A 16,916-nucleotide genomic window follows, 5' to 3' on the forward strand; every position below is an offset into this window, starting at 1 on the left:
ACGAGCGTAACAGCCTGCCGCGGCAGCAGGAAGCGCAGCTTCTTTGTCCACAGGAAAAAAATTTTACGTCAATGAGGTGCGTGTCAGATATAACTGTACACCAGCTAACGGCTTCGTGATGAAACCGAACCGTCAGCGTTTCCCCTCTCCCCCCCAGGCTCATAGTAGCTGCCGAAGTGTTTACGACCAGGTGGGGCGAAGCGGCTCCCGGGCAGCCCGGCAGCAGCTTTAGCGGCAGGGCAAGGGCAGGAGCCGTGCCCCGGGGCCGCCGGGTCCCCGCGCCACCGGGAGAAGGGCGGGAGGCGGTCCCAATCCGCCGCTTCGTTATTCAATATTTCTTTCCCTTTATAGGAAAAGTATGCGCGGGGCCGGGAGGGGGGGTGCTGCCCTGAGTCACCGGGGGCTGCGGCTCCCGCCCACGCCCCGGGGGCCCGGGCTGCCGCCGGGCCGGGCCGGGGCGGGGTTTCTGCTGCCCGCCGGGGCTCGCTGGGGCTGGAGCCGCTGCGCCCAGCCGAGCCGCGTGTCTCGCCTCGCGTCTCACCTCGCAGCCCCCTCCGCCACAGCCCGGCGCCGGCCGGGGGCGCGCCGCCATGACGGGCAGGTAAGGCCGGGGAGGGGGGAGCGCAGCCCGGCAGGGGAGGCCTGGGGAGCCCGGCCGGCGGGCGGGGGCCGGTCCCGCGCCCTGGCCCCAGTGGGCTGTCCCTGCCTTCACCGCCCCTGTGGCAGGCGGCGGAGGGTCGGGAACAGCTCCGGGTTGCCCTGGGTAGACCGATGGTGTGCCCGGTAGGAAGCGGTCGGGGGAGAGGACGTTCTCCTCGTGTGAGGTTCAGGCGGAGCAGGGCACGCTCCGGCCGGGGGAGGCCAGCTGCCGCACCGCTGCCGGCAGCGCCGGCGGCTCCGTGCGATGGTGGGGTCGGAAACGTGACCTCGTGGAAGAGCAGAGCAAGGGGCTGTTCCCGCTGTGCCTTACCCCTGCACGGGGACACAGCCAAGGGCGGTGGGAAGACCAGAAACAGAGTCGGGAAGGAGCAGTTGTGGATCTGAGCAGTGTCCGCCCAGCAGCCGGGCTCCCTGCAGCCGGGTGGTATGGCTCTGGCGCTGACAGCCTTGCTCCCGCTGTGCCCCGCCCCGCCGCCCCGCACTTCGGGGCCCTTCTGACTGATCTACGCGCTGCCCCTCTGCCCACACATTCAGTCTCCTCTTCATCGGGCTGGCCTTGGAGTTAGGTGCTCAAGGAGCTGTCTAAATCTGGAGCTTGATTCTCCTCCTACGCTGGCTGACGCTGGAGAACTCTGTAAAGTCTCCTAATTGACAGATGTGAGAAAAGCACTGGGGAAAGCATTTACTGGCATCTTCCGAGGGTTTGCATAAATGCTTTAGTGTCTCCGATCACTTTGTTCTCCCATCTGTAAAACAAAACCCAGATGTTATAAAGCAGTTTGTGAAAATAAGCTTGCTTTTGTAAAATGTCTTGAAGATGAAAAGCATGAAGAAGTAATATTAAAATTAGTGGGGTGCCTTTTTTAGGATAGTCATCCTCCTGAATCCTACTATCATTATTGTACTCCTGAAGCATTGGTCTTCATGACTAGGAATACTGAAATGGATCTGGACTAGTCTGTGTATAAGTATTCATTTTTCTTTTATGTAAGGTGTTGATGTTTGTATTATGCAGCTTTTTATGATTATGCAATGTAGATCACATTTGGTGGGTTATTAGGTATAAGAACATGCTGAATAATTGTTACACCCTCATTTATGATTTCGGTGAGTTATTTTTGCTCTCTGTAATGATGAATTGGTGTTGATCGGTGGTTGTATGTGCTCAAAATGCTTCCATTTTTTGTCTCTTGTCTCTAGATTGCTTTGTCTTTTCTGTCTTAATGGTCCCTTTTTCATTCTTCTGACATGTGAAATAGGTGTGTATTTACAAGTTTACATTCATATCCTTATCTTAAATGTTCACGGGTTATGGGTACCCATACAGCTCCCAAGTGGGGACAACATGGGGAGCACCTGGGAAGAATTGTGGCTGTATGAACCCAGCTGATTTTATTTTTATAGAACTGTGGTATAGTACTGTTTAGAATGACATGTTTACCTCAGGTGAAATCACTCAGCTGCAGAGGACAGCGGGAAATGCCAGTAGGCAGTAAACCTTGTTGTCTTCTCTCCATGCTTCCTCAAAACCTGCCTGTTAAGGTTCAACACTGTATTCAGTGAGAAGCTCTGACATGAAGTATGGGGCTTGGTAGGGAGTTCCAAGGTAGTTGAGATGCTGCAGAATGTGCAGTTCTTCAAAGTAATACAGGATTTCTGTCTCTCTTCCTCAGATGTACTTCAGAGGGTTGTTAAAATGAGCAGGCCTTCGCTGTAGCTTTTGAAAAGGGAATGCAAGTGTTATTTAATGTTTTCAGAAATGTTTGTCCTGGAAAGTTTGTCAGCTATGAAAATTTCTAAATTCCTCTCTGCTGTTCTTCCTAGGACAGAATGATTAACTGTTCTATCGGAGACGTTTATCACAGCTGAAATTCAGCTGACTTTTTCTTTGGTAATAGTGTAATCCATTTAGGGTAGCAGTTTCCCAGCAAAACAAAACCTGTACTTTTCAGTGTCTATGAAAGATTGCACTGCTCTGCACCTTGCATGACTGATGCCGTTTGACAAGCATCGTGTTTAGTGTTGTTTTCAGGCTGGGACAGACCCCTAAGTCATTAGAAAGGATTCGACATCGAGAACGTACTTGCTTAGATCCGCCTACAGGTCACTCTACTGAACTGTGGCCAGATGTTGTTCGATGTTTGTTATATGGTAGTTCTTAAAATCTGTCGACATTGTGTAATCAACTGTTCTCCAGCTTTTGAGATTCAGGGTTTTCAGGGTTCTGGAAGAAGATGAACTGTTTCACAGCTGGAGCATCCCCACAATATTGATCAATGGGAACCTTCCAGAGGCAGGAACGTGACAGAAATGTACCTCTGGTCTTGAAACTGTTGACACAGGGAAGGGAATGATTTTGTTGTGTTACAGTGTGTGAAAGCGAGGAAGACTGGAGAACATTAAGTGCTGATAACATTCTTTTTCACTTTACCTTTCTTGTCAAATGGAAACACAAAAGGACTCACTTCTAGGTACTGTGATTACTGACACATTATTAGTAATTAAGATAGATGAAAAATAACTCCATTTTCGTTTTTAAGAGTTGTGTCCCATTTAGCTGCAGAGGGTGTCTCCTGAATTTAAACAACTGCAGTAATTTGATTTACTGATTTTTAGCATTAGGGAAAAATATAATTCCAGAAAATACAAAGAAGGATGTGCACTTCTATGTATTCATAGTAGAAAATTATTAAAAATAGGTGACTATTTAGCAAATTAAATTCAAATATTACATGTATCACAAGTTACATTGTTACAATGTGAGGACTGTTTTGTTAGAGAAACCTGATAAGTAGATCATTGGAATTTGCAAATAGTAGTTCTGACTGCCATGTATTGGCTGAGCTATTTTATTTCTCTGTGTCTTGACTAAAGTGGCTATTATTGTCCCTAATTTCAAGAGCAGTCTGTGGTTTAACGGGAAGCTGTTAACTTAAAAAAAAAACTAAAAAATCACCCTTTCTATGAATATATCTGTTCCAACTAAGATCCAAAGATAATAGGACAGAAAGAAACTAAAGAGATATATGTATTTTAGTTTTATTAAGTTACATGTTGTTAAACTACATTTGGAAATAAACTGTACAAGAGACAATGTGTTAGATATAAAAATAGTATGTTTCTAAGCAGCCTGTCTATATTTTGCAGTGTTGAGAAATACAATTTATGTGATTTTTGGTGCCTTTAGAAGTATACTGTGGTACTTCCTTACCAATAAATAAGTGAAGACTGCATCTATAATTTGTATTTGATGTGTTTGGTCCATGTCTTCACATTGTTTTTCACCTTTTCAAGGATTGTTAGGGTTTGGGGGGGGGGGGGGGCGGGGTTGGTTGTTGATTTTTTGTTGGTTTGGGGGGGGGGGCGTTTTGCTACTGTGTTTTGCCCTGTTTTCTTTGTTCTTTGTGATGGACTTATTTCTAAGAAAGAGGATCAGTGAATGACCAGTGAACAAAACATTGCCAAATGCCCAAAGTAGAAAATAAACCAGAACTGAAGATAATTTCTCTTAAGACTTTATTGCTCTGGTGTTGATTAGAAAAACATAAAGGTAAAAAACTGCTTGTGCTGTTTTATATTGCCTTTAGGAACGAATCTAATACAAAGCCTAAAAAAAATGTTTCCTAAGTGCATGTTTCAGGGCATAATTATTTTTATAAGAATTTTTTGTTATCACTATACTTGGTCTAATTGGGATCTGGATACGCCTATGTACTTCCTGTAGTCAACAAAAGAAGAACAGCTGCCTTTACAGATACGCTTATTGATTGTTCCTAATCCAGTTGAGGTAAGAAATAAGAGTATATTATTTTTGATTAGGCTAGCATTTGACTAGATGCTTTTTAATTCAGTAGAGAGCTGTTGCTGTGCATGTGCTCCATTTTATGAAGCAATTGCAAGTAGAATGGTTTGAAGGAGGAGGAGGGAGTGTAAAGGTCGATAATACTAAGAAAGGTTCTTGGCGCTGACTAGAAAGTACCTGCATCAAACTAAGAGATGTCACATCTCTGAATTATAAGCAGCCATTTCTACCCTTCTGGGTTGAAAAATGTGGTTTTAATCTTACTATCTTTCTGTCTCAGTCTGCTCTCTGAGGCTCTCTAGATAAGTTTTAACTTGTTGGAAGGTCCTTAGTAGTCTGTTCTGGGGACATAGAGGTGCTTCTCTGAGGAGAACTACTTGTTAATGCCTAAAAGAAGTCTAGCTGCTTTCTTCTCTGCTTTGGCCCAGAAAGTAATCAGCTGTAAGACTTTGGCATCGACCCTGTCTCTTAAAAGTGATCTGTCAAGAGGGAAAGAAAAACAAAATCATGCTTTTTCACTCTTTATGTGTGAGGCAGCAAGAGAGGAGTGAGTGAGAGAGCTTGCATTGAGGGATGGCAAGACAGGATGGTTATTGTTTTGATGGTTTTTTCCTCAACTTCCTCATCTTTCCTTTAGAAGAAGAGTCATGCTTCCCTGTGGAAGAGTGGTTATTTGAAAACCAGTAAAATCATGTCATATGAATCAGAAGGGTAAAAGCTTAGGTGTTTCAGAGAGAAGGAGATTTTTAGCTAGATTGCTTAAGTTAAGGGAGATTGATGTGGTGATTTAGTATCTTGCTCTGTGCTAAAAGTAAAAAGGTGATTTAATATTACTTTTTTTTATTGCTCTAAAATTTAAAAAGTCAAAAAAATCCCCAACATGGAGGACATTTTTCTTTTTCTGTTCTGTTTACATCATAAAGTAGAAATGGATAAAGCACACATGCAATCTGAAAGAAATTATAGTGGCAGATTGGTGTCAAAGGTCAGGAGCCTGAAACTCCCAATGACATGTGGGGTGAATTGTAGATTTTGAGGTTACTGATTTCTGGTTTTGAAAGTATGATGCTCTTTATTTGTGCCTGTTCTGCTGGGTCACAGTAAACCCTTCTGTTTTTCTTTAAAGAACAAAAGGGATCTCTGCTGGTTAATACTAAATTAGTACTTATGAAGTCATCACTTCTACTTCTCTCTTTTTTTTTTCCTCTATAGCTTGGCAGGCTGCAGTCATGGAATATATTTCACTCTCATGCTACAAAAATCCTCATTTTTTTATAATTTACTAAAAAATAATTTGCTGGTAATGATTCTTGAGATGTTTTTTGTGGTGATGCTGATCAAATGACACTGACTTAGATAGTCCCATCTTCCACTCCTTTCCCTTTTTCCCTTTGTTCTCTTAAAAACTAACTTCTGTATTCTCAAATTTTTACTCTTTCTACCCCCTCTATGCTGGGCCCCAAGCCATTTGTGCTGTGTGATACTTTTTCTCTCTTGCAGGGGTTGTGGGTGGCGAGGGGGAGTGGTAGAAAGGGTGAACTCCTGTTAGAAGGCCCTGTTCAGTTCCTGGCAAGGAGCTCTGGAGGCTGGAATGCCAAGTATGTTCCTTCTCCCTGCTTCCTGACCCTCCGCTGCATGCCACTTCTGCAGGATGGAGTGTGTCCAGAGAGCAAAAGTCTTCATGCGTTTGTTTCTTGGAATACGCTTTATTCAAATGGAAGGAACAGTTCTGTTTTCGCAGTGTCCTGAAGACATTGCGTGATGCAGCAGCCTGCAGGGAACCACCTTAGAGATGCCAGGGTCAGATACTTATCTGCAGTAAACTAAAGCGTTCATTGTCAAGAGATCTAGTAATCCGCTTTGCTTTTCTGTATTTCTCTGTCGCTTTCATCAGAAAGTCTTCTTGAATTAAGTGGATTAATTATGTGAAGACTCAGGATTTTTTTTTTAAATCTCAGTTAAGAAATTTATACAGATACATTATGCAAGTCTAACACAGAATGAATTGCTGATGTGTGCTGACTTAAACAGGTAATTACTAGTGGAATACAGGAAAGAGGTTATCTGTTCTTTAAGACTGCAGCAGAATGGCAGACGAATTGTAAGAAACAATGCTCAAGCAGTGGTCTATGTATCCTGCTTTAACTCTTCTAAAATGTAAAGGCAACTCCCAAAAGGAAGGTGACTCATTGAATATCAGTGCTGCTAGTGTTCGCTCCAGTTGTCTCTCTGCACTCCCCTTCACAGTGGCATTGGGTGCCATGGCTGGCCTGAGACTTCGGGGGCTGGCATCCTCCAAACTTTATCAACGCCGGCAGGATCGGCTAAGTGGCACAGGGTCACTCCTGAGCAACAGGACAGATACAGCAGCTGGGATACGTGGGTATGTCTCTGAGATGAAGGGAATGGTATTGTTGAAGCGTTTTCCAGGATTTGATAGATGTTCGGTTTTGGTGGTGGTGGTGTTTTATTTAAAGTGGGAATTGTCTGCACACAAAGGGGTTGAAATCTGTTTATTTTCATTTCCAAGTAGATTACAAAGGAAAGGACTTTCCTGATGAGAAAGCTTTCAGTTTTTAACAATAACAGGAAAGCAACAATGGAGAACCTTTCCCATTTTGAAGCACTGTACTAGACTGTTCAGAACCAACATTAGTGCTAGTGTTGTTAATGGTAAGTATTTAGGCACTGTGGCAATAAAGAAATGGTGAAATGCAGTAATTTTTCAAAATTTTGATAAAATTTCTACTGTTCCATGATTTTTTGGGGCTCAGTCATCCATTTCTTCACCTATACTGTTAATAGCAAGCCAGTCGATTTTAGTTTTTGTAAGTAACTCCAGTCCAGCAGAAACTGAAGCTTCAAGTGTAGCCGCTTCTTGAGATTATTTATAACATGTCAACCACAGCTTCTTAAATCTGCCCAGACAATTCCATTGCTTGATTTGATAATTACTTTTCCTATGCTTCAGATTAAAATTTTACTTTACTTCTCAATTTTTATTTAAGTTAATTTTGGGCAGGAGAGAAATTAACAGGAATTAAATAAAACTTAGTTTCTTGCATTTGGGGAGAACTGTGAGCTGCAGCAGCAATATGGGATCTGAAGTCTGTGTCACTGGGGAGAACAGTGAGCATGCAGGAGAAGAGATTTTTTTCTAGCAGTCAGAAATTTCAAATTTCAGTCTTTTCTTGGCAGGAGATAGACCTCATGCTTACCTGTAGCTGAGCAATTGGTTTGACTTCTCAGTTTGAACTGTGGATCCCTCACTAGAACCCTACTTTTCCCACTATTTTCCTTTTAGCCTATAGCTATTAGTTAGTTGGTAAATTTTCAATTTTTCCTACACAAAGTTGTGGGTGTGAATGTAAGAGAATTTAGTGAGGAGCGGAGTAAGAAGGTAGTGAAAGAAATGGTGATGCCATTGAGTGGAGAGGATGCTGTTCAGGAAGAGTGAGAAGCATAGAAAGGACCTGGGAAAAAGAAGAAAATAAGCGTTGAAAACAGCAATGGAACACAAACAGCAGAGTGTGAACTGAAGTTAGGAAGGATGAGGAGGTAAATGCCCAGACATAGTCATCTCACATTGTCAAAATGTAGTTCGCTTTCAGCTATTTAACTCTGTTTCATTGTAACCTGTAAGAGCCTTCCAGAAAGAAGGTGAAGGCACAGTATTTTTTTTCCCCTGATTTCCAATTATTATTTCTAATAATTTTTTTCTGAGTTTGTAAACACAACAGAGATTTTTTCAAGCCTTGATTTTGTTTTTTTATAGTTTAAAACTCTCTCTTAAGTAGATGATCTGCTATGCAGAAAGAATGCTCTTTTCTGAACAGCATGTTTATAGTACTCAGCACTGCACTAGGATGGGTTTGCAGGAGAACATGGTTAGTTCTCATTTGCCTTCTATGTCAGCAAGGTTTCAGGAGCTGGAGCTTGGTGTTTGGAAAATGCTTATCTGTGTGAGATCTCTCGTTTTAAACCTATGCTATTAAGTGTGCTGTGTGAAGCTGCTAGAGGACGTGATCTAAGCAGCACTGGCATAGCAATGCTGACAGTAATGGTTCTCCAAATGTACTGCATCGGGCTTGGGCACATAAGTCTAGGAAGAGTGGAGTGGGGCAGGGAGCTCACTCTGAATCTGAACACAACTAGGACTAAAGGGATATGATGCTAGGTAAGAGAATGGTCAGGGGCTGATTCTGTGCTGTGTTGAAGGAGAGTGGTAGTGTAGGTATTGCTGTGGTGACACGTGTACAGAGCAAGGCAGACCATGCTTGCATATAAACTATATGCTGGCAGAATTTTTAATAAGGCCAGGCAGGTTTGGAAGAAATAATTTTTGCAGGTGGCAGAATGATTTAGGGGGAAAATGTCTACATAGGTAAATTGAATACATTTTTGACATCATGGTTCTTGAAGCAAAGTAAGCATAAAGCCACATATTTTGGTTTTACTCTGCAGGTGAGAGTGCTGCAGATTATAATCTGTTTGGGAATTTTGACTCCTGAATTATTTGTATTTTATCCACAGTTTTTGACCTATTGATAATTTTTGCTTCTCCCTCCTGATAGGGCCTGATAGTTTATGTCCTTTCTTGAGACAAATGAGAGTAATCCAAAAGTAGTGTTGCTGCTAGTTGATGATAATTGATGAACACATTTGGGAATGACCTGTCTTATCAGTGCTGGTAAACAAACTACACATTTTAGCTCGTTTGAGATAATGGAATTGAAGAAGAGAAAGATGAAATGTGTGTAAAGTTATTTATCAAATAGACATTGTGGGTGAAGTGGTACATGCTTGATAATAAAAGGGTGTTTTTCCTGTGTAAGAGCTATAATCTCTTTAAAACCTTTTATGTTGTTGATGTTTCCCTGGGCTGAGTGAACACTGCTAAAGGTATGTCTTTCTAAGTGATCGATCATGGTTTACTGGAAATAAGTAATGCATTGCATTGGGAGGGACTACCAAGTACCTGTGGCATAAGATTTTTTTCTGTGTCAATACCAACAGACTTTCGTTGCTGCTGCTGGTCTGAAAGGTCTCCCTGATTGTGGCATCTCCTGCAGGCCAACCATATGGACATTGTATTCTGTGAAGTGCGTGAAGGAGTGGAATTTCTTTTTAAACCCCTGGCTTCTTCTAATAGCAAATTGCTATTGCTGGTAGGCCGAGGAGAGATGAGGACCCATAAAGATTTTTTTTCCATATTGTGACCACAAGTTGCTTTTTTAAGTTTTTCTTAATTCTGGTTATCCCTGTGTAGTAAATAAGAACAAAAAAATGTTTATTTCGTTGAGAGATTGGGGGCTGCATGGTCAAGGAATATACGCTGAGAGAAACACTAATCATTTCTTATTTAGCTGAAAAAAATATTTAAATAGGGAATGAACTGAAAATTCAGTATAAGTGGAAGGAGAAATGCTGAAAATGTTAAGCTATGCACATAGTTTCATCAAATGCACAACAAATCATACATTGAACAAATGGGTATATTTTTTTCCTCCAACATTTTATGACAACTTTAATAATAACCTTAAAGAAGTTAAATCAGTCTGGGAAAGTTGTCCAGATAAAAGTCAATTGCAGTAAAGCGATTTTGGAAGAATGATACGGGTAGTTGAGGGCTGTTTTTCAGCAGAAGTTCATGAACTGGTACCCTTCCTCTTTCTTTTTTCTTTAGATTAGTCATTATCTGTGAAATGAATCATAAAGTCTGGTATTGTCCCAGCAAATATTTTTATTTTGTCTTTGTCAACATTAAGGACTTAAAGCCACAAATCCTCAACCATGCTATGGGGATGGGATGAAGCCCCTCTCCTGGAGTGCTCTGATTTTTATCTTAGCTACTGGCATCTATGATATACACAAGCTTTCTAGGTTTTTGACTTTTCACTATCCTAGGCATCTGTATGTGTATACACAGTAGAAATGACTATGTAAATGTTATCATATTGTGATAACTTCTGTACACACTAGTTTCTACTGGTAGACCAGAACAAGTGGAGAATACCTTTCTAGGATTCCATAGGTACAGTGCCTGTCTGCTGAGGTTTGGACAATGTCCTGGGCTCTTGTATACTGAAATGTTGTCTTCCTTTCTTTTTGTAGCATCTGTAAGGTTTTTGGTCATCTCTGTATTAAAGTAGATCTTCATTCAGCTTTATGATGAAAGAGAACTCTCTTTGACACTAAAACCAAAAAGCTTTCAAGACCAATTAAAGAAAACTGATTTATTTTTGACTGGGCTTTTCTGACAGAAGCGCTCCTTGCACCTGTAGTTCCTTTCTTGGGCCTGATAGAGTCTGAGACTGTTCGTCTGTTCTCCTGGTTGTCTAGTTGTCTGGCTCATTTTGTCTTGCATCCATGTTTAAGGTACTGAATTCTACTAATGTGAAGGCTGGAGTTTCTGTTCTGCTCTCTTAGCATTGCAAGTATTAGATTTGCTTTTTTTTCCTTAGCCTGTCACTGCTGCTAGATCCCTGTGGACAAATGTTTAAAAAAGGAGATAATAGTATAGAAGCTGTAGCATTTTAGCCAGCTTTCTTGGTATTTAAGTCCAACCGCACCCCCCGACCCCCTGCTTTTTTTCCTGAAGTAATATAATACAGGCCCAATTTCCTGAATCTGTATGAGAATATGATATAAAAATATGACATTTGCTAGCCCAAATATATATGAAACCACTGTTTTTGGAAGATAGATCCATATTGACTTTAGTGATACAGGAAGGTAAAATGCTTTCAAATCTTTCTATAGCACCTGTACTAGTGGCACAGAATGGGTCTCCCAATTAACTTCCACTTCTTATAAAGCAGGAATTTTTCTTTTTTTTGTTTGTTTTCAACTTGAGAGCAATGCTGATACTTTATAATAAATAATTCTGAGAAGTCAAAGCATGAGAAACCCGTACCTAATTATAACAGTAGATAACTAACTTCTGTAAACTGGGTATTTTGACAAAGGTAATTTGTTGCAGATATGGCACATAATGGTGAAAGATTGGAAAAAGCATTGTTTGAGCACTGGTATTTTGGGGGTTTGCACAGGACAGGATAACTTCAGGATGTTGAGCTAGTCATGTTTTAATAGCCTTTCCTGTCTTTGTGTCACCAGCTTATTGTTAAAACAGAGGAAGATTCTGTATTTTACTGAATTGCAAAAAATCAGTGAGCAAACAGAATACAAGAAGCACTCCATATTGGGGACTGTCCTTTGTGGGAAAGATTCAGATCTAAATATCTTATGATTGACACAGTAAATCAAACTTCCGTGGTCAGTCTTGGCACCACCATCAAAAGTATGGTTTTACTGTTGCTCTTCCTCTCCCTGTGCTGCTGGCAGAAGTGGTTTTGCATCAGTGTAGTAAACTGAATCATAAAACTGCTCTGAATTATAACTGTCCTTCCTCCCCCTTCCAGCCTTTAGTTAATTTTAACCTTGAGCTAGTGAATAAATGCTGCTTCTTGCACAAGGAAGAGGGCACACAGGGGTGTGTAGTTGAGGGAGATGAAGAAACTTTGGCATACATGAAAGTAAAACTTTTGAATAAATTTGAAGTCATACCTTTAGGGCAATGCTGAAGTTGCAAATTTTAGCTTGAGTGTAAAAGAGTAAAACGTCTTAAGTAAAAATGGATGCAAGTCATGAATGAAAAGAGAGCAGAGAGGTAAAGCTCGAGCTATGATTATCAAAGAGCCACAGCTGCTGGTCCGTATTACAGGAGACACATTGGTCAGGAGCTAATGTGTGATTTAGTTGTCTCCTGTACAGCTCTCCCCAACAAATTTCAACTGGGTTATAGTTGAGGCAGAGAACTGTGTTATTTTGAGTACAGGCTCTTTTATTTTATTTTTTCCTGGACTAATAGTTTCTCTCATGTATGAGTAACAAGTCATGAGCATTAGCTCATTTGCATTGTGGCATTTCTTGGACAGCTCAGGCTGTATCACAGTCATCTTTCTTATGCCTTTAAGGAAATTTTGTCAGCATCAACCAAGTTCTTCTAGCTCAAACATTTTGAAAATTTTTTAATGTTTTCCATTTCCAAGACTTTGAAGTGCTTGTTCTATGCTGTTTTGCAAAATCAGTAATGATTTTTCGCTGCGTATCATATTCTGTTGTTAAAACAGTATTGGAGTATCTTGAGCAAATTCCATAGCTAGGAATTGCACCTTTTGCATCATCATGCATCAGCAGAATGGTAAAGAAACTCTTGAGACTCTTGATATTCTCTTGCTTTTGCAAATGAATGAGGTAAATTAATTTTTTTAGAGTTAAAAATTAAATCTAAAGTTGTACTTCATGCTAAGGGAGGACAGTGAGAACACAGAACAATGCTACATTTGACTTTCACTAGGAATTTCAATTTCTCAATAGATTTTTATATTGTTTAGAAGTTAGGGTTTATTGTGGGGTTACTCTATCTTGACAGCCCTCAAATGCTGGTTTCAGAATGGAGGCTTCCGAAAGCCTTATTCTTAGGAGTGAGTCCCTACGTCTTCATTACCTTTCTTACCAACACAGCCATGGGACTTGTGTCAGAATGTCTCCCAGGATAAATATACTCAATAGTGCTTGGTGTGAACTATAACGCTCGTGAACTTGCACCATGTTTCATACAGGAACATGGCTGTGCAGCTTGCAGGCTGTAATTGTTGCATACTGCCGTTGTCTGGGTGGCAGCTCTCTTTCTTGCAGAGTTCAGCCAGCAGGTAGTTGGTAGTGGCAGTGAATGGGTACTGTTCCTTCCCTAGAGTGCTGTTAAAGTCCATTTGGAGAAAGAAAAAAAAAAAACAACCAACCAACCAAAATCAGGATTTTTTTAAATGTTGATTTCATGTTTATAAAGCAAAAAACCCAACAAACACAACCTTAGATCATGCTTTGTTGCTAGTCTGTAGGGTGTAATACTTGCTGTCATGTAGGAAATTTTGAGACTCACTAGAATGCTGTTTTGCCTGGTTTTCTTCAATAACCCAGGGGAGCTTTTCCACTGATGTTGACATGAGGCTTTCTTAATCGTGCCTGTTGGCTAGCTAAAGTCTTGGAATTCAGGCATCAAATTTTTCAGGAGGGAAAAAATACTTGATGGGGAGATTGTATTTTCAAGTTCTGGTACACATTTGCATGATGTAACTGAAAGAGTGGCGATTGAAAACTAAGCCGATTAGGTGTCTCGGCTTGCTGCAAACACTGATGTTTTTGTGTTGACCTCTTCCTTTGGTAGTCTGTCAGGATAAAAATGTTTCTTTAACCTATGATGTCTAGTTTATGAAATTGCAGGATTTCCTGCTTATCTGTAATTCCGGTCCATGTCTGTTTTTTAAAGGTCCTTCGTACTACAATAAGGAAACAAGTTATAACAAATTTGTGCTAAATTAGTACTCCATTCTTGAAATATTACCAGCTCCCTTGGTCTTTGCCACCCTTGGAATTGCAGTGGTGGAAAGAAAGTATCTTTTTACTGAGCGGTCACTCCAGGTCACACTATAGGATATTTGTACAGGCTGCAGGTGTGATACTTCTGGCTCAGCTGAGGCAGCTGAAGCACAGGGCTGTTTTTGTTGCCTCAGGAGTATGAGGCTGCTGCCTGCTTGTTCTAGTTGCGCTCAGAGCACAAAGCCCTGGAATACAAACAGTGGAGTGTTTTTGTAAGGGTGTCTTCGACCAGAGGAAAGAGAATCTTCTGCTACTGGGACATGCTTATTGAATTACTGTTCTCTATGAAGAGGTGTGGAAAGTAGCATGTCAGGTTGTAGAATAACACTAATGATGGAAATTCAGTTCAAAGTAGCTTTGAATATAAAAAGAAAGAAAAAAACCAACTTTTAAACCAAGCCATCTTTCATTTTATGTATATGTTATGTGCTTCAGGAAAACTACTACACAAATATTTCAGATATTTTTAACACACTGGAAATTTTTTATAGTCCCACCCATAAAACTATCTTTCCAATCATAGAATTCAGAAGGTGCCCAGAAGGCATAAAATAGTTTTTCTATATCTAAAAGTGTAACAATATTGAATTTTTATATTATTGGATAGTCTGGTGGTTAAAAGAAAGATCTCATTGCAACAAAAATTGAGACTTTTTCTTTATAATTTTTCCTTCCCTGTTTGAACATGCAATATATGATTTTAAAACTGCATTCTGTTACTATATAGAGAACTTAGATTGCCATGATGGCAAATGTGAAAATTTTGTGAAAGAGTTTAGGGTCGTCCGCATTTTAGGGGAGACAGAGGAAACGTTCTTTACACGATTTGCGAGTGTGGCTTTGGGGGTTTTTTAACCTCACTTTCTGAGGAAATGAAGCTGATGTATTTGCCAAGCCAGCCAGAGAAACTTCTCTCTTCCCATACCTTTTTAACACTTTGACAGTTTCAACTAATGTGTCAGGAAGACAGAGCCATTGTATGCAATTATTTTCCAATGAAACTTGTGCACATAAGCTGCTGGGTAGAGGGGGAAATGCCCTGTTAATTCCTACAGTGAAGGGGAGACTGCAGTGGGATATCAGTGCTTATTACACATCAGAAAATCCTCAGAGGTGCACATCCTGAGACCAGAAATCCCAAGAAGTCAGGATCATTGTGTTTGCTGCTCTCTGAACTACTGGTTTATTTAAAATTGTAGACATTCGGTATGAGCTATTAGCAGGATGACATAATGGGGTGAAAGACTGGTCAAGCAGCCAAAAATGTGCAGTAGGTAAGTCTGCTACATGAGCTCATTCTGCCATGTGTGAGTGGCAAGAATGTTTTTTCTAACTGATGTCTGTGCTGAATTGACTCATTGGTCTTTTTTTTTTTCATGTAAAAGGGAGTTTAAAGCAGTGGAGGTGTTGTGTTCATAGATGTTGGGGAAAGTTGGATGATATTATTATAATCATGTGATTGGCTGTGACATTGCTCATGTTCTTACTCTTGTCTTTATTCCAGTAATATGTCCGATGCTCTCGCAAATGCAGTATGTGAACGCTGCCAGACTCGATTCGATCCTGCAGAGAGGATTGTAAACAGCAATGGGGAGCTCTATCATGAAAACTGCTTTGTCTGTGCTCAGTGTTTTCGTCAGTTCCCAGATGGGCTTTTTTATGAGGTGAGGTCTCATACTGTGTGTAAGGGAAGAGAAATAGCTCCATTAAAATGCAAGGAATTAGGTGAAAATTCTGGCAGAAATACAAATTTCCATCTTCCTTGCATGTTTAATTTCTTAGCCCTAAACAGTTTCTTGCTATTTTTTTGAGGGGCTTCCAACTTAATTTCGGTTTTTTTGCTTCTCACATACTCCTTGCTATACAACAGTAACAACAAAAACTGTGTGCTTGCTCTTTGGGTAAGAGGCATTTCAAAAAGAAAATAGAAAATGCTTCTTAATATTTCATTAGACATAAGTGAATTTTTGTCTTTATTTTTAGACATTTTATACCAAACTTTTCCAATTGGGCAACTGAAATTGGTGAACCCATTTAAAAATTAGGTTGAAATATTTTTACAGAATATGTGCGAGCACATATTTTGAATAACACATTATTTTAAACATGCTGCATTCTTAATTTGCTGTGAGTTTTAGCCTCGTGTAGGAGGAGTAGTTCTGAATTACATGAGCAAAAAAAACTGAAACAAAAATTAAATTAAAGCCAACTATAGGAAAAGGGCTTTGGACACTTCAAGATTTTTAATGTCTTCTAGCAGGATTGCTATTAATTTAACTGTTTGCTATGATTCACCATGAGGCTGAAGCTGTATCTGGATATTTCTTTAAGAAAAATCCTCAGGAGTTTAAAAACAGGTGAGGAGGGGCTAGAACTGGAAAACTTGACTGACCTTGACTAGTTGTTCATTTCAATGGAAAATCATGCTGAACTATCAAGACATAAGAGTAGTTCAGTTATTCATGAGGGCTCCTTCTCTTTTGTTTTGTTCACAGTTTGAAGGTCGGAAGTACTGTGAGCATGACTTTCAGATGCTGTTTGCTCCTTGCTGCGGGGAATGTGGTAAGATATGGTGCATGTCAACACTGTGGGGTAACAGCTACAGGGCTGTGCAAACCTCCCACCATTGCAGTGACATCCAGCCCTGGGCTGGGATTGTTGAGGTCATTTTGAGGAGAAACAGCTTTGAACAGAAACAAAGCATGATATCAGCAGTGATTTGGGGGTATCCTGGTTGTGGGAATAATTGGGGTTTTTTTCAAAGTTAGACTGTAATAGTTCTTGTGGCATTAAAGTGAAAGGATTATGAAGGGCAGTAGACTTTTGATAAGACTATTTTCTGCATGCATCTCAAGGTGTTGCTTTCCTTTTGCAGGTGAGTTCATTATTGGGCGTGTTATCAAGGCAATGAACAATAACTGGCACCCAGAATGTTTCCGCTGTGAACTCTGCGATGTAGCACTTGCTGACCTGGGTTTTGTGAAGAATGCTGGCAGGTAAGGTAGAGCAG

General features: G+C 40.6%; 1 protein-coding gene across 3 annotated transcripts in view; it reads left to right on the forward strand.

The window, feature by feature from the left end:
• The first annotated feature begins 373 nt into the window (after window positions 1–373).
• The window catches only part of LIMS2 (LIM zinc finger domain containing 2), a 38,996-nt gene continuing 22,453 nt past the window's right edge, over window positions 374–16,916 (forward strand). The window contains exons 1-5 of one of the 3 annotated variants that reach the window (XM_075032040.1): window positions 1,286–1,317; window positions 1,861–1,919; window positions 15,411–15,570; window positions 16,402–16,468; window positions 16,782–16,902. In XM_075032040.1, coding sequence (XP_074888141.1) covers window positions 15,415–15,570; window positions 16,402–16,468; window positions 16,782–16,902 — 344 coding nt within the window. In that variant the 5' untranslated portion in view covers window positions 1,286–1,317; window positions 1,861–1,919; window positions 15,411–15,414. Of the gene's footprint in view, window positions 602–1,285; window positions 1,318–1,860; window positions 1,920–15,410; window positions 15,571–16,401; window positions 16,469–16,781; window positions 16,903–16,916 lie in introns of those variants that run through there. The other 2 variants (XM_075032039.1, XM_075032038.1) reach the window with 2 other exon arrangements.

This window comes from Buteo buteo, chromosome 7 (genome assembly GCF_964188355.1).
Source record: "Buteo buteo chromosome 7, bButBut1.hap1.1, whole genome shotgun sequence".
NCBI lineage: Eukaryota > Metazoa > Chordata > Aves > Accipitriformes > Accipitridae > Buteo > Buteo buteo.